This window comes from Chelmon rostratus, chromosome 9 (assembly GCF_017976325.1).
Source record: "Chelmon rostratus isolate fCheRos1 chromosome 9, fCheRos1.pri, whole genome shotgun sequence".
In the NCBI taxonomy this organism is placed as follows: Eukaryota; Metazoa; Chordata; class Actinopteri; order Chaetodontiformes; family Chaetodontidae; genus Chelmon; species Chelmon rostratus.
Window position 1 is genome coordinate 8,739,637 of NC_055666.1, and position 23,325 is coordinate 8,762,961.

Here is a 23,325-nt window from a genome sequence, read left to right on the forward strand (position 1 = left end):
TAGTCAACACAAACGTAAATGCTGTCACATACAGTGAGATTTGTGCATTGAAGATGCAGAGAATACATATTCACAGCCTTTTCTACAAATGGGAAAAAGATACATGTATTACAAAGACTGACACCGTGTATAATAACAGCACCGCCGTTGTGGGGAGGCTGGATGTCTGCCTTTGACTATACTGCCCCCTTGAGCCTTTAAAATGAACAACTTAAATGTCACCCCACCTGAGCTATATTTTACCCAATATTGCATAAATGTGCCAAGGAAAAACTAAGACGAGTGTGCAGCCTGGCTCTCATTAATTCCAGTAATAGTTGGAGTAGGTTCATTGTGGTCAAAAGTAAAAAGTACCACAGATGAAATGTGTTGATTTTTATTCAAAAGTTACTGTCTCCAGACAAGTACAAATCAGAAAAGAGTGACTGAAAGAGGATGGGATAACAGACAACAACTTAGAGTGTAGGCAAGAGTGCAGAAAAAAAAATAAAACACAGAAATGGCCAAAAGGAAGGAAACAAATTAAATTTGTATATATACACATGATCTATTAAGAATTTATACCAATGTAGTGGTAAGTAACAAACAATAAACAGTACTTTTTCCTTAAAAGAATTTTTTTTTACTTACATAAAATAATTAGGCAAAACACATATAGGCTGTTCATCTACTTTATCACATTACATCTGACCACCTCATGTTTCATGTTCTAAGAAGCCAATTATCCACCTTTAAACATGACTGTTCCTCTGACATGGAAGATTACTGTGAGAGAAGGTGACCTTCACAAGCATGTTTAAGGCTTAAGCATGGAATGACTACAAAATAACAACCTCAGTAGACAAAACATTTCATTAAAACTTGTGTGTGACAAATATATGTCAAAATCTAAGCTTTGTCTAGCTGCCACGGCGCTGCTGAATAACTTTCATCTTCAGTATTGTCTGAATGACTACCTTTCACGTTTAACATTTGAAATCTGTAAGTGTTTTTCTGACAGGACTTTTCATGTTGAGAAAACCTTAAAGCTGAATTTCACAAGTCTTTTCATTAATTTTATCCAAACTAATTTACATGTAGGAAAAAAGGTAGAAACCTGAAGACATTATCAAGACAAAAAGAAAAAAAAAAACATAAAAATACAAATTTAAAAATCTTCCTTGATGCATGGCTTCACATGCTTTCATTTTTTTTAGTTTTACTTACACATTTCTCAAACGTTGTGACTGAAGGTTGAAAAGTTGAAAATAAGAAAACAAAAAGCACATATATAAAATCAGCACCGATTCTTATATAACTTTTATTTAAAATGTAGAGATACCCATTTCAACATTATGCTGCTGGATTTTAAAAGATGTGTAATTCTTTGACCGAACTGCTTTATTCCAGAGCCCACACAGTGGCACTACTGGGATATAATCTGCTCATTGTTCGGGGAGGGGGCACACACATTTCTCTAGTAGATGGTGGTTAAGGAGTGGTCCACATCTTGGGGTAAGCTCTAGGACTTACTGCATTACAGTGTGGAGCGTTCAGTGGACTCTTCACAGCATAAAGGGATCATGACTGATTCTACGTGACATCTCACCATCTTAACCACCAGTGGTTATCAGGACCTCGAATCAGGCCCAACAACAGGGAAAAGAAACTTAAGAGATAGAGGGAGGAAAAAAAAAAGCACAGAAACATAAAGACCTCCATCCACTTGGCTAACACGGTACAAGCAAGCTACTACAGTCTGTTTATAAATTACTACTTCACACCTGGTAACTTACTACAATTGTAAAAAGGGTTAGACATAAACAAAAAATGTTTCTTAAGTTAAACACACCAATTCATCCCCGTTTAAAAAAAGGAAAGGGAAAAAAAAAGAAGCTATTATGGATTTTTCTTTCTTCAGACATGTCTCATTTCTAATAGGTTTGGAAGTGGCCTGTTACACTATTTCTGAACAGGAAGAGCTTACCCAAGATTATAAAAGTAAATATTTGAAACAAAGTCCTCTCTGAGCAAGCAACACTGAGTGTGGGTCGTCATTGGTCCACGTGGAGTACAAGCCAGAATTTTTTTTTTTGTTTGTTTTGTTTTTTCTTACAGAAAACACTTCTGTTTTCGCATCTAAAATTCTCTTTAAATACAAAGCGCCTCTTCTGTTATCCAAGCGTCAAAATCATCTGGATATTAGCTTAAAACATGGACACCCCAAGGACCTAGAACAAACAAAAAATAAGCTTTAATAACCAGTTGTAAAGTTGAAAACTCACTTGAGAAACATTGGTAGGAATATGACATGCTGAACCTGAAAAACATAAGATGAACCCTTTTCTTCCATATGACAAATGTGCAGTATGACAATTTACATGAATTATGATGCAAATCCAACAGACAACTGTGTGATAATCTATCATATTTCAAACTACCTGATTCTGCAAATGTATTTAATGAACGTTGTTACTTTATATAATCTTCTACAATATTTCAGATGTTGATGAGGTGCTCCACAATCGAGTTAAGAATAATTGGGTCATATTTGGGTAAAATCAAATTGGTTGGGTCACCTAACAACCACCCATCATTTAAGTAGCTGCTGCCAAAAAACATAATCAGTCTATTCAATATTAAAATCAGTTCGACAAACTACTGTACTTGATTGTATAAAATCAGACTAAATAAAATGTAACAATGCTTTGACAGTTGCAATGAATGCTTTGAAATCCAGTTGACAGCAAATAGTGTAACAATTGGCTGTTTTGAGTAGTTTTGATATCAAATTGCATTGAGTACATTCAACTCCGTCTGCAGTGGCAAAATAAAATCTCATCTAAAGCTGCATCACTGTGTAAAAGCAATACTGAGCAGAAAAAATAGATTTGAGGCAGACTTCTATGCTGGGGTGTGAGCTGGTGTCAAGTTGTAAAAGCTGAGCAGCCAAATGTGCTGCATCTTGTTTCTTTTCTCAGAAAAAACTTAATGAAACAAGATGCTAAGTGTTTGGTGAAGAGAAAAAAAGATTTCTACTATGATATTTACTGTGACAATGAACTCATTTAAAGTTGACAGCAACACCCTCACATTTTTCAGTGCTCTGTGCTGAGGCAGTGTCTGGAGGAGTTGTGCATTTCAAGCCCAAAGTAAGAACAATCCTGAAGGCAAATCCCCAGGGTTTCTTAATGTTGGGACATGTTGAAACAAGAATTTAAGGCTTGCAGTACATTTTGAAATAAATACAATTTGGCAGGTTTACACAAGCAAAAAGGTGGCTTCGCAATCAATAAAAAATGTAGCATTTGGCTGCAGTGCATCCAGGCTGGCCAGCTAAACTTGTCTGAATGTTTTGCACAGCCTCATGAGCGCTCCAAAAACAACATGCTTGCAAGTGGTCCAGCTAATGTGACTGGTTACAAGCCATCTATTCTCAGTTCACTTCCACACAGTTACACTAATTTTAGTGCAACTCTGTTTACTTTGTTTGAGGAAATCACAAGCTGTGTCGGCTCTCACTGTGCCTCACAAGCTTCTCCAGCTGGCCATTACGCTAACACACCTGGAGTCTACATGACTATGCTGGTATTCGTTTGTAGCATCACATCTAACAGCAGTCTAAAGACAAATTAGAATTTGGAGCATGCCAGCAGCCTAGTGGTAGCCACCATACAAAGTTAAACAGATCTAAGAGTGACAGAGTGTAGATGCTCCTTACCGATTCATCCATGATAGAAGCAGGGTCAAAGTAGTCTGGCTTGAGCTCAGACCTCTCACGACGGTTCTTAGAGGGTGGCTGGAAGAGAAAGACACCGTGTTTTAAGCAGGTACACCAATAACTTTGTTCTATCAGCTGCTTTGGCAGACAACCCATTGACATTTGAAAAATCTTCGCCCACATTTAAAATTAGGGGTGTACAATACAGGGGAAGAGGATATGACAAAAAAAAGGATCACATTCTGATGTGATGGATTTTTTAAATATGAATTACAATATCAGAAAAGATATAATTTTAACAGATATTAGAAGCACTTAACTTCTGCTGCTGAATTTGGAAATAAATGATCAGAAAAGCAATGAGTGGACTGCATTTAGAGAATCTAGGGCAGTTGTTCAATTTTCTGGTTGATTCATCATGACATGTGGAGCCTTTCTCATTGAGTGCAGCGCTAGCGTAGGCATCCGAAATAGACAAATGTCTAAAATAAAATTTAGTTCTGGCTTTACACTCATCACACATGGTTCTGTGGTGTTGCCATAAATGGTTAAAGAAATTAGTCATGTTGCCTCAGGTTGTGCCAGCAGTTGCATCTTTCATCATCGTTTTAAAAAACAAAGCAGAAAACAGCTATGTCCTTGCCCACAGCCAACAATTCCTTGTGATGATTTCCTGTCTTTCTGACCATTTTGAACTCAAATGCAGAAATCAACACAAGCTGTTCATTATCAATTGCTGCGTGCCAAACAAATCAGTCTTTTCTTAGAATAACTGAATGGTTGTTCCCCACGCAGGCAGAGTATTCATGCAAAACCAGTAACCAAAATGTAATTTAATTAGGATATATCTCTGAGCTCTAATAAAAAGCAGACCCAAATGGAAAAACTGAGAGGGTTTGGCAAATTCTGGGAACTACTGGGCCATAAACTGAAAGAAAAAGGACTGCAGTAATTTGCCAGGGATGCTCAAATTGATGAGTGCTAAGCTGCCTTAGCTTGCACTGATAAGAAACACTGGTGGTCTTTAAACCAAAAAGTTTCTTTCATTTTCCCTGTTAAAAATGTTTTTTGGGGGCTATTTTTCCTTGTGTGAATCTAGGGTCTAATGATATTAAAATGATAGAGGGTGTTGCTGTAAATCCCATTGAAAGGAAAATTTGTGATTTCTGATATTGGGCTATACAAATAAAATTGACTTGACATGAAACCAACCAGTCAGGAAAAGTTTATCTAAAAACAGATGTCACAAATTAAAATCCCATCACATAAAATATGCTTTCACAGCCCAATCTCCACCACACTGGTAAGTGTTAAGGTAGGTGTTTAGTGTTAAGGCAGTTAAGGGTTTTTGTAAGGCTCCATGTGAACCCAGGATGATGCTGCTGACTGCCTGAGCTGCAAGCAGGCAGGGTCTTCGGGCTGATAGTTCTTAGTTGGCAGCATGAGATAACTAGCTATGAACCAACAAGGCTTAATGAGGATTTTCAGTGCTTTTGGGGAGTTCTTTGGACACAGAGTTTTAAGGTTTTAAAAGTATCTCAGAATTACATCAGATTTCAAGCAACTCCTTCTTGTTATTTGACACTGCATCCAGTATTGTGACTGTAAAATAACTAGACCACGAAGAGTCTCCAGATGTAACATCTGGCCTTACTGCCCTACATCCAGATGTTACACTGGTAGAAACAACAGCAACTAATGTTGCCTCCTAATGGAATTTTACTGGGTGTCTAAAAGACATGTAAAAATGTCCTTTGGCTAAGTATGTAATTTGATCTTCTGAGACAGCCTGATTGTTCAGTGAGGTATGCAGGTAAGACCTAAGCAGGTCACTGAATGTGTTATGGATGCAACTAAAAAGTTTGGGGTGACAAAGTAAACCGCTGTCAAAAACCAGAACAGGATTTAAAGAAAACTGTATTTTCAATTGAGTACAAATTCCTAAACGCTGAACTCTGTTAAATGTGTATCTTACCAGATCAATGTCCATGGTGTCAAAGTCCATGCCTTCATTGAGGTCATCCATACGACCCTCAGATGACATCATCACATCCTCCACAATAGGCTCTTCGTCTTCCTCCATAAGCCCAGTGCCGCGACGACTGAAAAAACAAACCATCATACAATTATGGAACAATACACTTAATGAGACATTCACAGGTCTCTCTCCGTGCTGGTGCGTATGTCTTACATAGCGTGCTGCAGATTGGTCCTGAGCTTGGCATAGTTCATGGCTCTTTCCTGCTGCTGGCGTGCCTCCTCTTGCTGTCTCTGGGCCAGCATCCACGTCACCTGGGAACTAAATGCACAAGAGCACATTAATTAGCGACGTTTTTAATCCATTTGGTGATTTAACTGGACATATCACAAGGATGTCAGACACAACTATATAGATGGCCCACTGGCCTGGCGCCTATGAAAAGTCAGGTTGGATAAATAAACTAGTCAGTCACTGTCCCAGTAGGGCCAACACTTGGCAGGCTGTTAAGTACAAGCATTTTGCTGCTGTTTGCCCTAGAAATTAATAGCACACAAATGGGAAATTACATTGAACCTTGTCCTAATGTATTTTGGCTCATATTCCAGTCCTCTGATCCCATTCTCAGAGAATAAGTGATCCACTGATGGGGCCTGGATATGGGCCTAAATATACAGTATTTATAAAATCTTGCAAGAAGTATTAAGATGGAAGGAAATAATAGATAATTAAAATAAAATGGTCATCAAAGAGTTTCTGAAATGATGGGGCAACTCAGCAAATGAGGAGGAGAAAAGTTACTGTTTGGACTTATCTGGATTTATAAGAATATGTGCAGCACAATATGCAATGAAAGGTTTGATGTGTTCACTGTGGAGCTGAAAGATTAAATGAATGTCTATATTAATTATGGTCCCCAAAAGGAACTTTAACATAGATAAATAAAAGCACTACACAAATGAATGTAATAATGACATAAACTGACACTGAACTGTTGTGGAACTGTCCACAACTTTCATGTCAAACATTTGTCTGCAGAGGTTTTTTTCTGTTGTCTGGTGATCTATGACGTTCTTTATGATTATGATGTTCTAATTGATTTTGCAATGAAATCTATTAGAAAATGACAATAATAACTAAAAATGGTGAAACTTGGAAGCTTAGTTTAGTTTGTATTATGCCTATGGAGGATTTAACTCTTCCACAGTGAAGCTGTTTTGTTTAAACTTTGTTAAACATATCTTACATGTACCATGAACCATGACCCCTATAACGTCTATTGTGCCAAACTGAACCGACTGCATCGTTACACCTCAGGAATGCAACAGTCAGGCATGCATACTTGTAATCCATGGGTGTCTGGTGGTGCTGAGGCGTCTGTTGATGGTGCTGTGGGTGTTGGTGGGGCTGCTGCTGGTCGTGAGGGAGGGGGTAGACCCCCATGAAGCTGTCATCACGACTCCTCTTAGGGTCTCGCATGGCAGTGGAGGTGAGGTGGGGGGACGGCATCATGACTGGGGTCTGCATGCTCTGCTGCCACACCTCGCTGCTGCTGCTCTCCTCTGGAAAGGAAGGGCCAAAGTGTTGGACAAACTGGCAACAAACATGCACATCTGGCCCTAGTTCCTTCAAAGTCCCTGAACTATGAACAATAAGTTAAAGAGATGTCATGTTGGAAGACGGTAGAATTGATAAGTTTTGATGTCATTGGTTCTCCTGTTTGTATCAGAGAAATTTAAACATTTGCTAAGGATCTCTATCTTGGTCTCATATGTGCAAGGCCAGCTATCTGCCTCTCTCTCATAAATGCAAATACACAGAAAAAGAGAGACACTGCTCCTAGTGACTATGACAGAGATAACTAAAAGTCTAAAAGTCTGATTATACTTCACTAGGCAATGTTGGTTGCCACAAGTGCAGAAACTCTTTTGTATGTAAGGGTGGAAACACAAGCAATCTTGCAAAACATATAGTGAAAGGACATCACATACAGGCAGAAAAATGCACAGGTCGACTGCCTAGCTATAAGGTAATCTCCCATTGGCCCATCCACCTCAGGTATGGTATGTATGCTATCAGCCTCAAGCACCCACTGAGTTAACTAAATTCTACATGGGTTAATGATTAAAAGTAACCACTGGCAAATGATTGTAGAGCTGTTAATATGGGTACATTCATGAATTCAATTTGAAATGGTCAGAGTGTCAGCCGAACTGTTGTTTCAGAAACTCACAGTTCCAGTCTCAGAGCATTCCCAGTTCGGAAAGACAAAAAGGTCACATCAGATAGTTAGCTAATGTTACAGGCTATCAGCAACATCTCAGCAGTGTAGTGGCTAATTGTAGTCTGTGACAGTGATTTGTTGAAAACAATGATGTTGCTACTCAAGAATGTTAATTTATATGGAGCTCATATGGCAAAATAAATAAATACTGTTCTCAATCTATCTCAATCTATTTTAAAAAAGAACCAAGAAGAACACTGTTAAAGTATCTGATCAATCAACCAGGATTGTAAGAGCAGCAGTACCACTACAATCTTAACGATACCCATCCCAATCATAAGCAGGTCTTCAGCAAACTCACACACACACATATATATACACACACATACACACACCCACACACATATACACACACCCACACACACACACACACCCACACAAACACACACAGATTTAAGTGACCCTGTGTGATTGATAAGAAGCAGTTTGACTCTCTCCCACCATCTGCTGTTTAATCTCCTCACCCATCAGCTTGGCTGCCTGAGCCAGGCTGCTAGGAACGCATTTGGGTTAATCTGGGCTCCAACCCTGCTTCTGTAACATCGTTGCTGGGATATAATATATGTGGTTATCATTAAGACCTCGCAGTGTGTTTGTGCATTGGCAGGTGTTGAGGAGTTTGAGCTGACTGTTTATAGTTCAACAGAAAACTGCTGATATCCAGTTGTAAAGTTTTAAAACATGATGAATACTGTATATACTGTGCTAACTGAACTTCACTAAACCTAATGCAATGGACATTTTTCTCTTATTCCTGAGTGTGTGATACCTTCTGGCAGCTTCCTCTTGGCTGCTGAAGTTCCAGCTGTAGCAGCAGGAGGCTTGGTCTTCTTGGAGCGGATAGACGAGCCTCTGCTGGAGTAACCACTCATCACTGACATGGTATCGTCATCACCGCCAGCCTGCAGGGAATTCCTGTAGGAGATGAGTGGGAGCCAGCAGTCCTCTCGCTGCAGTGCCATCTGGAACGTCATGAAGCGCTCCAGGTACATGTGGCTGAGGAGAAGCAGGAGGTCATAAAGACAAGATGTACAAACTCTGCATCCATGCATACAGAGAACAAACATTACACACAAAATCAGGTGCACATTCCAACTGGAGGCCTCAAATCAACCACTCACGCATCAGAAACACCAGTTGCACCAGTTGTCACAAACACCTGTTACACTGAGACACTGCAGCCCCAACCCCCGACCCATCGGCTCAACAGAAAAAAAAAAAAAACTTACACAGTCCTCTTGTCTTGTCTCATAAGCTTGGAGGAGAACTCGCTGAGGATGTCCAAGAAAGCCAGGTTTAGGGGAGGGCCTCCTTCTCCCTGGGGACTAGGCTCCTTAAATGCAAACTCGATACCATCCCTGAGAGACGCGCAGAGACAGAGAGGAAGAATAACGCACTGTGAGCAAAGAAGAAGAATTGCTTTTGTGCACATAGTTGATCCAAAGTGTGTAACAAAACGGAAACCGAATGAAAACTGAGGTTTAACTTATGCAGAATTTGACAAGGAAAGACATTAATTCAAACCAGGGACATGGATCACATGGTACGTGTTCTAAACCTCTAGGCCACCGGCAAGACTGACTTTACACTGACAGGCATGATTTTGTATTTAATAACTTTCAATTATTCAAACAACCTTTAACAGAGTCTCCCTCAAAGTATTTCTTTAGCAGTGCAGAAAAGCATGTCAAGTCTTTCATTGAAACCAAGGACAATGTGGTTCATGAACAGTGGATATTAGTCTGATTTCGTGTTGACGATGAAACTGGATTAGTATGTCAAGTCAGAATAATATCTTCTGAACTTAACAAGTTCCAAATCCTACTGTGCAGTATTAAACAAGTCCAGATATCTGATTTTTACAACCAGACACTTAACAGGTTTCTTCCTTCTAAATAAGTAATTGGTATTTTGCACCAACTGCTAGATTTCTGCTACACTTATGGACATACCCTGCATCACTACTCCCAGCAGTCATCTTTCAAAGTTTAAACATTTTAAATACTAGAAAAACAAAGCACAATCTTGAGCCTGTCTTCCATTACTTTAACAGCCATTGCATACCAAGCATATCCCATTACATAGTGTACACATATGGTGCACAATTAAAGGGGATTCTCAAGATAACACAGCAAACTGCATACATCGGCTTTCCTGTAACCCGACTGAGATTATAAATTAATAATCCACATGAGTGCTTTTATACACTCAATTAACAAGAGTTAACCAACCAACACCTTTTGCATATCTTCTGATTATTGCATGGGTTCCTTACATTTAGTATGGAACAGACCATTTTTATAGCACTGTTGCTCTTCTGTGTGTTTCAATAGTCTAAATTTGTTTTTTTACACGTTTTTCTACAACACTTTCAATGCATGGGAATAGGCAAAACTGCAACATGTAATCACTTAAGCCTCTCAAAAATCCACAGGAAAAATAACATGGCAAGAGGAAATACAGTATTGAAGGAGTAATTTGTCTAACATGACAGTTCCCAGATACAAGGCCAAAAATGTAAGAAGAGCAATGCAATGAAACAAGAACAGAAGGAAGCCTTACTTGTGCAGCATAGCGATGGCATCTCTGGTTTTGACTTGGTCAAGACCGAAGGTTAGAGAAAAACGACGGGCCAACTCCTTGATTCCACAGAACGCAGAGGAGGAGCGATCGAACCCATGACCCAGGTCAGACAGCATTTCATTGAACAGCTAGAAGGAAGAGATATGTGAAACAAAAGATCAACAATCTCTTTAAAAAGGACAATTTAATAAGACATCAGAAAGACTGACTGAATTAATGAGTAAGAGTGTGTGCACTGACCTGTTGCAGACTGAGGATGAGGGTCTTGGCACACTGAATCTTGTCAATTTGTCGAGTCTTACTCATAGTCTCCTTGATGATGTCACCATAATCATTGTAATACTGTAAAGAAATAACAACAATACTGGCACATGAAAAAATCATCGCTGTATATGTGAGCTGATTACTATGTCAATGCAAGACTGACCAAGCATTTCCTGCAGCAGCAGATGTGTTAATGTGTTAAAAACCATGTGTTGCTCCTGCACAGTCCTTCTTAATGACTAGCTATAATGTACACTGCAAAAGTCAACTTACCCTCATGTACTGTTTGAAGATGTCTGCTCCAGTCTTCATTTCTACTACACAGTAGATGATGAGTTTACAGTAGGCAGCCAGGAGGTTTCTTCTCTTGTGCAGAGCTTCAATCTTTACTGCTTCATCGTCCTGTTGCCCATCTGAGATGATAGAAAAGAAAATAGAGCAGTGTTACAAGCTGCACACTGTCTGAAAAACCATCCTTTTACTTGCTCTCCTTACCTAATGGAGCAGAGTTGACAGTAAAAGATAGCTAGATTTGCATTTGTACCTGTACTATTTGTATCATCATCCTGGTCTATGAAGACATGGTTCAGGATGAAGGAGAGCAGTTCAGACTGCAGTGAGTCCTCTGGGGAATAGACCAGGGGCTCCAGGTGTTCTCTGCCTCCGGACACCATCTGGTGGCTGAAGATGAGCAGGAGATCACAGAGTATGGTGAATGCCTGTAGAAGAAAATAGAGAGAAAAAAATAACACAAAACGTTAAAACAGTGCAATAAAGAAGGACTCCTTACAAACGAGGTTTTAAACTAGTTTTGTTAGTGCACGTATACAGAGCACCTCACAGATTTGTGAAAATCTGACTTCACATCAGCTGTGATGCATCGGTGGCTTAAGAAACAAGTTGTATCAAGGACCTTTTCATCACATATGAACAAGGAAAATAGAGGCTATGCAATTAAGTCACTTGTTAATGCAATACAGCTCTTCTTACCAGCACTTTGTGGCTAAAGAAACCACTGCGGCTGAAATGAAGCCCACCCACCTCTTCAGAATTCAAAGGTTTTATCACCTTGATTGTTGATGTTCCTCATTTTACACTTTTCTTTTGCTTTGTTTTTAAGCAGATGTTACTACTACTGCTGTGCATGCAGAGTTGTTGTTCTTGTGTGTGTCACCTGTTCTTTGACAGCTGTGTTGACATTGGTGAGGTAGCGCTGACACATCATACAGAATGCCCTCATCTGCTTCCTCAGGGTCACCAGGTCATCCTGATTTGGGGGGGGGGAGGTCACAGTTTTTTAGTATGCCTACACAATTTCTAACAGTGCAGAATAGGAATGAGGAAGTTGGCTTAAGGAGACATCACCTTCCTGGAGCTGCCCTCAGATGACTTGGCCAGATGCCACAGGATCACATAGTGGGTACACTGCAGTGAGTGGATGACTATCTGCTCACAAGAAGAAAAGAGAGAACAAAAGAAAGAAGAGAGGGGTGGGCACAGGTTAACGTTTATTAGTATTAACAAAATTTGACAATTTGAGGGGTCATAACTTCACTTGGTATGCATATGTATATTTAATAACCTGTTCAGGCATGTCTCCATTCTCTATGCCCGTGTTGAGAAGCTTGAAGTTGCTGGTGAAGAGGTCCCACCCCGACAGGTCATGTGCACTGAAACAAATTTGACACCGTCTCAGTCGGTTTCTGACACTTGTACACAGAATCAAAGGTAAATTACTGTTCTAACTGCAAAGAGCACAGGAGACATGGAAGGGGGATATGATGTGTATGAGGCAACAAGCATTCCAGAAAGAATAAATTTCATACTTGTGAAATGCTGTGATCCTTTTTAGCGTTGACAAAACCTGATAAGCATCATCTTCATCAGCATCTTCACCCTGGAAAGAGATTTTTGCACACAAGTTTTATGGATCAAAATATTTACTCATCTGATAGAGACTGAATCATCAGTCACACTTCATCTCTCAACAGGCCATTTGAGACTGGAATTAAGTCTTGTTTGCAGATAAATCAATTTGGCTGGTTATGAGAGGAGGTGGTCCACAAGAAAGGTTTTGACACAACGCATCAACAAAAGGCAATGGCAGTGATAATATTGTCTGGTAGAGATGGGTTGGGTGTAAGAGGGTAAGACTTTCACCTTTACGGTTTCACCGTAAGGAAAAGTTAATATGAACATGCGTGTTTGAGTGCTGATGGGTGCATCCGGTCACTCCTACCTCTTGTAGAAAATCCTCCAGTAGCCTGTTGAACTTGTCCACCAACTCATCCAGCAGCTGGGACCGGGCAATGTCCACCCTGTTAAAGATTGTGAACTCCTCATTGCAGAGGGCATGGTAAGTCTTGGAGCAGGCCTCTAAAACTTCAGTGTCTGTGTGCTTCTCCACAATTTCCCTGATCTGACGCAGCAGGGATTCCAGGTGCTGGATTACAGAGGAAAAGGTGACACATCATGTGAGATAATAGTGAATGAGAAACTGTTTCATTATGCTAAATTAACTGCTTCTTAAACTAATTTTTCCCCGTTTGACTTGCTTACCTTCTCCAGGCGCCCTGTAGTATAAATTTCCAGGTCAAAGAACTGAGGCAGCTGCAACAAGTTAGTGACCTTCTCTGCATCCACAGCATACTGTAAAACAAGCATTTAACATGGTGATGTTTTCTCAATGATGAATAAAAACCTGAAGCCAATGGCTATTCAGAGGAGTGCACAGGGAATAGATGCAACAAACCTTGGCCAGTAGAGGGGGCAAAGCCACAGCAAACAGCTCTGTCATTCTGGTTCTGTCATCCAGCTGAGTCTTCTTCTCTTTAGCAGTCATCACCTGATCATAGATGCAGCAAGTTAGATGCCTCACAACTAGTTTACACACATGCTTGCAAAAGGTCTACTCTTTAACATTTTGATTTTTGTAAGGACTATTTCTGCTTAATTTAATCTTCAACTATGTTTTTAGTTGCTGACATGAGCAAAAAGTTTTCAAATGCATATTTAGGGACAAAAGCAAGCACCAACAGTTAAGCCCAATAAGAAATACAAAACTATGCAGCTGCATCGTAATGTCAAATCCTCCATTAACGTTAGTTTAGTTGTCCAGAGGAAAAATAGCTGCACGTCAACCCTTTATCGGTACTAGCAAGCAGGGAGTGTGTCACAACAAGCACAAAACATTACAGCGTATTCATCAGTATCAAAAGGTGATTTTTTTTCAACTTATTACTCAAATACAAGCCACAAATACAATCAATCATGCTTAGAAAACAATCTTTTTAAGCTACAATGCAATTACAATTACCATTTATAATGGTTGTATCACAGTTATTTAGAGACACAGCACTAAAGTGACCAATTTACAACACAGTTGTCATCATGACAATTCCAGGACAGTCAGGCCCATGTAAGGAAATACCAGAATTCTCCTTTAACCAATCCCAGTCCACTATTTAAAGTGTGTAAGCCACTCTTACCCTCTTCCCCGTGCCTCTTCCAACAGGTGGGTGGCATTCAGCTGCCTGGCGTACAGTACACAGCATGATTTCAATCAAGGCTGTCTCTTGTCTGTCTGTAAGAGCTAGAGGAAAAAAAAACATAAACAAACATTACAACAGAAGGAACAATGTCATGTTTGTGCTCTGACCCACATGTAGGCTACATAAGCTTGCAAGACACCTGTGGCATACCTTCCTCTCCTGGCAATGGGTCATCTAGCAGTAAGCTGATCATACACTCCCAGTCCTTCAGTAGCTCTGCACCGCATTCCCAGAGGGAGTCCACTAGGTAGGCTGCATGCTCATGGAGCTGAGGAGAGACATATATACACAAATTAACTATAGACGATTCAATTGCTTAAATGTTGTCAAGAAAGACAGAACTTGTGGCCTACGTGTGATAGTGAAAGAAAATAGCCTGATAATATACCTCACTCTCCAGGAAGAAGAAGACAGTGGTCTTGATGAGGTTGGCGTTGGGGCTTTGTCTGCCTCTCCTCTTGGGGACACCTTCCTCCTCTGGTTCCCGCTGGCTGAACAATCTTTGAAAACATTAATCATTAGTTGGATATTACACGAAAGCAACCCCCACATACTCCTCCAATTGCATTTGTTAGAAGCAGCAAGAGGCCTGCAAAATGAAAACTCATAAGCTAAGATGAGAACTGACTGATGTAAAATTAACACTTCATTGAACTACTTCTTTTCAACTGTTTCAATTGAAGTTAACTGTCAGGGTGAACATAAGAAAAATGTGTAGTTATGCAAAAGCTTAAGTATTAAAGGTGTTTTTTCCCTTTCCTCTTTCTCCTCCTTTGCCAACCTGGCTCTACATTAATTTTCCTGAGCTCATTCTATGTGTCTCTGTTCAGTGATAAACATTCATGTGACCAATGTTCAGTAATAAGTTTAAGTTAGACATACTTCTTGAAGAGGAATTCTCCAGCTGCGATGGCAACAGGCCTGTGTGCTGAGTAGACCAAGTGATAGACACTCTCACAGTCCTCAGGGGTCAGCACCTCATCTGTGCTACTGTAGAGACAAACACAAAGACTCAGTCAACTAAAATTCTAAATTAGTTGCCAGTAGCACATATGTGCTTGATGTAATTCTTGGAAAGCGCATACAAGGGCTTGCCCTTGATGTACAGACTGTCCCACTGATATGTGGCATACAACGTGGAAGTTGCACTTATCAAATACCATCAAGCAAACAGCCACTTACTTCAAGACTAGAGTGAGTAGTTTAATTGCTTGTACTGCAACATCGTACTCTTTGTCAAGGGTCATGGAGACGATCCGATCCTGCGCAAATGGAGAGATGACAGACCCCATGAGTAACTTCATCAAAAGCATTACTTTGGTTAGCGAGTCAAATCCTCTCAGTTCAATCACAAATATGTATCTATTTAGCCCAGTGCCTGTAGTTGTTCAACAGAGTCAAACAATAAAGTTGGAGCTGTTGTGCAAGTGTTGTCCAGCAGGTGGTGCTAACCTTGAAGCGACTGGTGAAGAGTTCCAGTCGTGCATTGAGTTCTCTGTTATAGTAGAGACCCTGCAGAGCTGTCAGACACTTCAGGCGTACCTCGCCTTGCTGGAGTAGAGAAATAAAAAATATCGTCATCATTTATCCCGTACATAATCACAGTAAGCAGCAACACTCAGGAATTTATTTTTAATCTATGTAAATCATACATCCCATCATGAACAAGGTTTCCCAACTGATTAAATTTAAAAACGCGGACCGTTTCTTCCTGTGTTTATTAAAACTGGAATGAACCAATCTTAAAATACCAGAAAGAAATGTACAACTAAAATGTATCTGTTTTTTGTTTTGTTTGCCTATTAGGCCTGTCAATCAATGCTGGAGTCACAGAAGGTTTTAATCCTTAACTTTGCAGTTGAGCCATTGATTGTACCTTTTACAGAACTGTATGCCTACACAGGTGTTTTCGCATATTCTGGCTAATCAGACATCTGCTCAGATTGATGTTGTGCACTACTAAACTGGGAATTATGTTGCCAAACTTCATGTTATACTAAAAATTATAAAACTGAAGTTATCCTACACCAACAGATGCAACAAAACTAAGAGGAGAGTGAGGGAGATGTCAGTCAATTGCAGTCTGTGCATGCCCACGCACTCCTAAGAAGAGGTCTGATCAGGAAAATAAATTGAAGACTCCTGAGTTGGTGGACCCACCTTATCATGCATCGTCCATCCCACATACTTAAGATAGCTGTCGTTGAGGAAGGCATCGCTATAGAGTTTCATCCACACTCCAATCTCTTCTATACAGATTGCCCTGATTTCTGCTATCGAATCACTGTTAAAATGATATTATTATTCGTTAAACAGAATACATGACATTTTCTTTTGGAGCAGCACCAACAACAAGTATCAAAGACATGTTTTTTGATAACCGATGTGCATTATGTGAAGCCATACCGATATCGGTGAACAAACACTCCTTTGAAAATTGCATTCATCATGTTTTCAATCTCATCCTGATTTTCTTGGAGCTGAAATGAAGAGCAGAACAAAACACATGAGTCAATATATGTGGTCAAACATAAAGCATACCTGGCTAGAATGTTAAAGTATGAGATGACCAGGAGGCATTGTTAACATAACAAGATGTGTGACAGCCAACTATGCCACCATGCTGTGGTGTGGCTGCAGAGTGAACTAACAGATGGATGCCCGGTGGGCCCCGCTGTTATATAACCTAATAAACTGACAATGCTAGCTGAATAACACTCAGCAATAACACAGTCGCTGCAGGTCCGCCACCTACAGAGGTGTTGCAATTCTAAAAATGGAACAGATTTCTGGTCACAAGCTAGAGCAGTTAGTCACAATTATTTACTTTTAGACAAATTACTTTGACTGGTTAACTCGGGTTGCAGGGTGGCTGTGTGCAGGCGCTTTTCATAATTTGCCTGAAGAAAATGGCATGTAGGAGGATGTAGCTTGCAGGCTGAGCAATGTTGCAACTGTGCTTTAAAAATTACAGTAGTCGCTGGATTCTGGTTCAAATTCCTGTCATGAATTGAGTACAAAAAGAGCTGCCAAAGGGCTGAGTGATGTTTTTATTAGATCTTCAGTCAACGATCTGTGACAGACAATGATACTGTGCAGGAGACTAGACTTTTGAAAATTGGGTTATGACTGCTGACATTTAATTCTGCTTACAATACAAACTTTCAGTCAATGAACACTTTCCCGCTTGCGGATTACACTGTCTGGCAGGAAAAGCAATTTATTGACTGACATCACTGACTAAATATGTTTGAGAAACAGAAGTTAGTCTATGTATTCTGGAGAGGAAAAAAGCGAAATCCTCTGCTGTGTTGTTTTGTTGTTACCAACGCTCTGCCTCCAACAGAGAAGAACACCCTCTCTGCTGATACTCTACTACTAGTGAAATCCCTTGTTTTCCACAACTGTGGGTGGGGATTTATTTTACTTAAAGATCAGTGTATACATGTCACAGTGAGGGCAACTACAGGTCTGTAGTTGTTGAATAATCCAATATGCATGTTTGTCTGAATGCAAAAGACAAGTTCTCCAGTAAGAGATGTTTTCAAACAAAACCAGCAGATTGCCATGTGGCCACCCTTACCTCTTTGCGTTTCTGCAGGAGCAGCTCCAGCCTGTCGTTTGCCCTTTTGGCCACCATTTTATTCCTCTCTGCCTCGTACTGGCGCTGGGTGTTGTCCATGTTGATGCTCAGGTTTAGAGCTACATTCACCAGGGCTGTCATCAGCTTCATGGCTGCCAAAAACACAAAAAGTGGCATCAAGAAAGAACAAAAGGCACAAACCACTAACCTTTTAATGTAATAATTATATAATTGGCTAACAACATCAGGAATGTGAGCGTGCCCAAGTTGCTATATCGTCTATGGTGCCATGGATGTGCAACATAAAATGTCAGACAAAGAACAGAAATCAGTTTGCTTTTAGAATCATTATTAAACATTATAAGATCTAAAATGGCTCTACACAACTGAGCTGCTCCAACCTGGCAGCCAAGACCAGTGCTAACACCAAAACATAAACACAAAAGCATGTTACAGGTGAACACTAAGAGGTAAGAACAAGGATGGTTTTCTACACAGAATACAACTGCACGGTGGCCACACCTCCCACATGCTCAATTATAACTGTTGTTTAACAATGTACAGAGCTGTTGCATAAAGGATACTGTCTGAGTGTTATGCCTCTGGTTATTGTAGAGCACAAGGTCTGTCTTTGCCATTTTACTTTAGCAGGTAAATACACCTGCGCTGCTTGTTATTTGCACAAAATGACAGCCAATGGTAAAAGTGTAAGTTGCCCCACTCTTCCAGGTGCAAGAAAACTAAAAGGTCTAAAGAGGCAAAAGAAGTGAAAACAACCTCTGTAGGTGTGCCATGGGTGTTTAGTGGCTGTATCAGTGGTTATATTCATTATATCATCTACTTATAACAGCACAGAAAAATAACTTTTTGCTTGGCAAAATGCCCTTAAAACATGCGAGAGTCCTAAAATTAAGCATGTGGAGCAAATATTGTTCCTGGGGTTTTGTGTCCCCAGACCCAACCTGGCTGGCTGCATGCTTGTAGAATAGCGATGTTACTGCAATTCAGACCTGACATTAGAGTACGTCTCTCACAGACACAGACAGTTCATCTTACCTGCCAGTGTTGAAGTGTGTCTGAAGGCTCGGACTTGGGAGTCCGATAGTCCGGTGAGAAGGGAGATAACTGTGTCCATCATGTACTCATCATAGATGATACTATATTGACACTGGCGCACTAGCACCGAAATGAATTCACAAAAGCTTGTCTTAAACTTCTTCCACTGGGGTCCTGCTATGGTTAGAGGGTAGTCACCACTGTCCTAGAGACCACAGAGAGGAAAAACATCAGTGAATCCAACAACAAAATGCAACTACAATTAATTGTTATCTCTGCCCTGCAACAAGTTAGCAAGTTCTATTGTACTTGGGTAATAAAAAAACTCTAGTTTGATACTTAATCCAAAAATGACACCTAGGAGATTAATTGTGAATATGGTAATGATTATACTGGAAAAAGTGAAGTTACCTCATCAAATTCCTCTGTCATTCGTCGAATGATCTCAGAGTTCTGCATGTTGCGGAACATTTCTCCACTGACCACACCTGATAAACAAAGGAATGAGACGGAAGACAATTTATTAAACTGTAAAGGAGAACAACTCAGTAAGAAGAGAGCACCAAAATTTACATTTTCTTCTGCAATACCTTTTAAGGGCCAAACATGGAGTAAGATAAGTCAAGCTGACACACACATACCTTTACATCCTGAGCACTGTATGAAGAAATTGATGAGATCTAGAAGAGCAACATCTCTGTCGTGTTTGTAAGACTCAATCCAGTCATCAACAACAGACTGCAGGAAAAAAGAAACAATTTCAAAAATCAGACATCAATAAAACCTTTCCGCTGTTCATACAATTGCATGTACAATGCGGCAATCTCAAAGATCTTGCCATTTATACCTGCATCGCGCTCCTGCCCAGCTTCACCACCTCAAACAGCATCATGTTTTCCATGCCATTCTCTTGATGGTGGCCATTTATCCGGCCTGCTCCCTTGCCTCCTTTGCCTTTCTCCCCTGCGGCCTTCTTCCCCTTCTTTCCACCCTGGAACAGAAGACCATGAGGAATAATTAAGTGTGTGAAACATTGCAGATATTAAGAGAAGACAAAACTAATTTTAGATATCTAAAAATAAAAGACACAATATTGTGTTATTTAATAAGAATGTCCTGATCCAGGCAAAGAGCAGAGAGCCATGTGTTTACTATACCTTTCCTTTAGCTGAGTTTGCACTCCTTCCATCAGGATCCTCGGAGAAGTCTGTGTCTGAAGAGAATCGGGTGTCTGTATCCCTGGTAGACACAAGCAAATATTAGAATGAAAATTCGTATCATCCTCAACCTTAAAACTAAAGAGGAAGCAAGCACTTACTGAGTATAGGCGAACTCTGGTGGTATTTCTGGTGCTGCTATCATTTCTGTAACATCTTCTGGATAACTTCAACTGATGACTGGCTTTGGATCCTCAGAAAAAACAAGACAGGAGAGGTTGCATGTGACCTAGAATATGAAACAGTAATGAAGAGTCACACATACAGACCTATTCCTCATTTCAAACAGCAGCAACAATAAATGCTGTAAAAGCAAACATTAAATGTGTATATGTTTGCTGAAATCACATCCTCTGTAGTGAGCAACTGTTTCTTTGATGCCTTTGAGAGAGCGCAAGAGAGGGGAAAAAAAAACGGTTTCACATGGTAACAGGGGGCGGACACAAATGCTCCTGTCATGCTCAGCTTTCTAGCCATTGGCTACCTCTTTTCCTCACTCCCCTTGGTTTACAGACAGCGTCATGCAAGGAACATTGAAGTGTCTTCCTCAATGGCCAAATATGGAACTGCCCTATCCGCCCCATACAGATCTCAACCAATCAAAAACCAGTATCAACATCAACAAGATACTGCAGGCCACAGAGAAACTATGGCATGGTTGTGATGTGTAAATTAGTGGCACATACATCAAAGAGGAGAGCAGAAGGAACTTTCAAAATCAGATTTCTTAATTTGTCTCTAATTCTGAAACAAATGGAAACGTTTCTTTAGCAGTCAGGGAGGTCATGAAAAGCACTGTAACTGCACCTTGTATGATTACATGTGACAGAAACTTGATTGACTGTTCAGTCTTGAAAAAGCAAACTTAAACTCCACCCACCATATAGCCCCCTTGGGTGCAGCAGCAAGTCTTTCAGTCCTAGCACACAGTGATGACATACAAGTGTGTCATTCTTTAATTACAACTGCATTTATGAGAAAACTTTCAGGAAAATTGTCTGACATAAATGGGATGTAACATTAGTCAAAGAATCCTCTCTATCAATATCCTGCACATTATGGGCCACATACGTTATGTCAACTGCGGATCTTACTAAGCACGTATTTATACAATTAATTTACAATGATCAACGTAAAATCCTCCACACCTTCATTGCACAGTCAATGTCGATCCATGCAACATAAGCACTACGCAGCAGGTAGTCATGACTTTGTGAGTTTTCACTTGATTGGGAAATTTATTCGTTTACAAATCTGTTAACGTGCCTATTTCCTTGATAGCGAGGGGATAAGTCGCTGCATGATAAGATGACGGGATTCTATGGGTGTTGACTGAAAAAGTGGCGCCAAATCGCACACAGTACCTCATAAACGTGTTACTGCGGAGCGGGACTTGACGATCTTAGATAAAACGAAATTCTGAAACCAAATAGCGTGGATTCGTGTAAGTCAACTATGCCACAAACTACCGGCTCGGTTCCCTCCATCACCGCCGACACGGCTGCGCTCTTCGTCGGCTCCTGTCAAAATCGACGCCGGTGCGCTGCTAGTGCTAGCGCCACAAGCTAAGCAACCGAGGATTCTGGCGTCTTTTTCCCAACGTCAGCTGGTTGAAATTTGATAAAGTAAGCGTGCAATACTCAGCGCGAACAAATTGTTATTTACCAAACAAGAAGGGCGACAGACATGTACAACGAATTACCGTTCGATATCGAGAACACGCCGGCATTTACGAACGCTATCGTACTTGGACCATAATAACAAAACAACGCAAGCCCTACTATACGAGCGCATGCTAATCTTTGCTAGTACACAATAACGCTAGTCACTAAGGTTTCCAAAGAAAATAAGTCCCCTGTGTCCGCACATCAATCGTATCCCGTGCTTGCCCGAATATAAAGCAGATAATTACAACATATGTGCTGCAATCAACGAGCTGATAATAACTCCCTGTAGTTAGCTATGCTAACAGCTACCGCTAACGTTACCTAAAAAAACATCACGTCCTTGCGTCCTCCATCTTGCCTCGGGAGTTCCAGTGCCGTATTGCATAAGCAACAAACACTTTGTTTACAAATATATAAAGTGCAACTAAGTCGCTTGAAACAATAAAACGCTTCTTTCGGCTACAAACTAAATATTTTGCGTTGCTGTGCCCAAAATCCAGTTCGTTAGCTTGCTAACAACCGAAGTAGCCATGTACCGCGAGCTAGCGAAGCGACTTGGTTCAGGCAGACATCCGCGCTCTGGGTTCATCTAGCGCTAGCCTGGCTAGCTAGACGGCTAGCAAAATACAAATCAACTAACTTCCAGATAGCTCTCCGCCATTTTACAGCTAACTTACCTTGTTGTGAAATGTAGTCCCAGCAGAATTGCAACTTTTACTATTCTTATACAGCCTCCGTCTGAATTCCACTACAATTCTGTAAAAAGAGTTTAAAAGTCGCGGTCAGAGGCGGTTTCGGACGTTCTCTCACCCCGCTTGCTCCGTAGTTCGGTTTGTTGTTTCGACGACCTGGGAGGAGGAAATCCTGGTGCAGAGCTACCACCTAGCGGCCACAATACCCGCATTAGATACACCGTTGCTGAGCTGACACCTAGTGGTCACTTCATGGTACTACATCTTAAGAATGCTACTTCTGTACTCGGTGTTCTGTCGTCTCTTACAAGCTGCTGTGGGAAATACCAAGAACAAAATTAAGTCCAGAAGTCTGAAATATTTTAGTAAAATACTGACTTAAATCAACCTCAGCCTAAATAGTTTCAAACTAAGGGTGAAAGACAAAAGTTTATGTACAGAGCTTGTTCCCACCAAGGCTCAGCTTCCTCCTGTTGTTTGAGTTATAACCAATCTCTAAAATGAGTTTGAACATCTACCTCTGTTCTTCTCTGATTATAAACATCCAAATCCACTACTGCAGGGCAAAAGACACACACACTGCAAAAAAACTTTTTCAGTTGTAATTTTTTGCTGTTTGATCTTATTTGCACCTTTATTGTTCTTGTACTTCCTATTGTTCTTATTTTGCACCTTATTGTTCATATTGTTCCCGTGTATTCTGAAGAGCTTTTGTAAGAGTGAATTTCTCCATTGTGAGATCAATAAAAT

At 40.4% G+C, this 23,325-nt stretch overlaps 1 protein-coding gene across 3 annotated transcripts; it reads right to left on the bottom strand.

Annotated features, from left to right (window-relative positions):
• Window positions 1–360: 360 nt before the first annotated feature.
• On the bottom strand, window positions 361–22,718 carry stag2b (stromal antigen 2b). Of its 3 annotated transcripts, XM_041943569.1 has the most exons (35): window positions 22,561–22,718; window positions 21,097–21,135; window positions 20,318–20,445; window positions 20,157–20,238; window positions 19,847–19,990; window positions 19,641–19,737; window positions 19,411–19,487; window positions 19,000–19,204; window positions 17,944–18,095; window positions 16,767–16,840; window positions 16,521–16,644; window positions 15,813–15,911; window positions 15,543–15,622; window positions 15,243–15,350; window positions 14,749–14,860; window positions 14,511–14,628; window positions 14,298–14,401; window positions 13,562–13,654; window positions 13,369–13,458; window positions 13,049–13,252; window positions 12,636–12,706; window positions 12,392–12,479; window positions 12,175–12,255; window positions 11,984–12,076; window positions 11,354–11,528; window positions 11,083–11,222; window positions 10,786–10,887; window positions 10,525–10,673; window positions 9,192–9,320; window positions 8,732–8,958; window positions 7,021–7,240; window positions 5,892–5,999; window positions 5,676–5,802; window positions 3,701–3,778; window positions 361–2,210 (listed from the first exon to the last, which is right to left on the bottom strand). In XM_041943569.1, the coding sequence occupies exons 3-35, from the start codon at window positions 20,359–20,361 to the stop codon at window positions 2,187–2,189; spliced, it is 3,819 nt and encodes a 1,272-aa protein (XP_041799503.1). In that variant the 5' UTR covers window positions 20,362–20,445; window positions 21,097–21,135; window positions 22,561–22,718; the 3' UTR covers window positions 361–2,186. The 3 variants fall into 3 exon arrangements, with proteins under 3 accessions (XP_041799503.1, XP_041799504.1, XP_041799502.1); XM_041943570.1 differs by lacking the exon at window positions 21,097–21,135 and having other exon boundaries at window positions 20,318–20,409; XM_041943568.1 differs by lacking the exon at window positions 21,097–21,135.
• Between the last annotated feature and the right edge of the window lie 607 nt (window positions 22,719–23,325).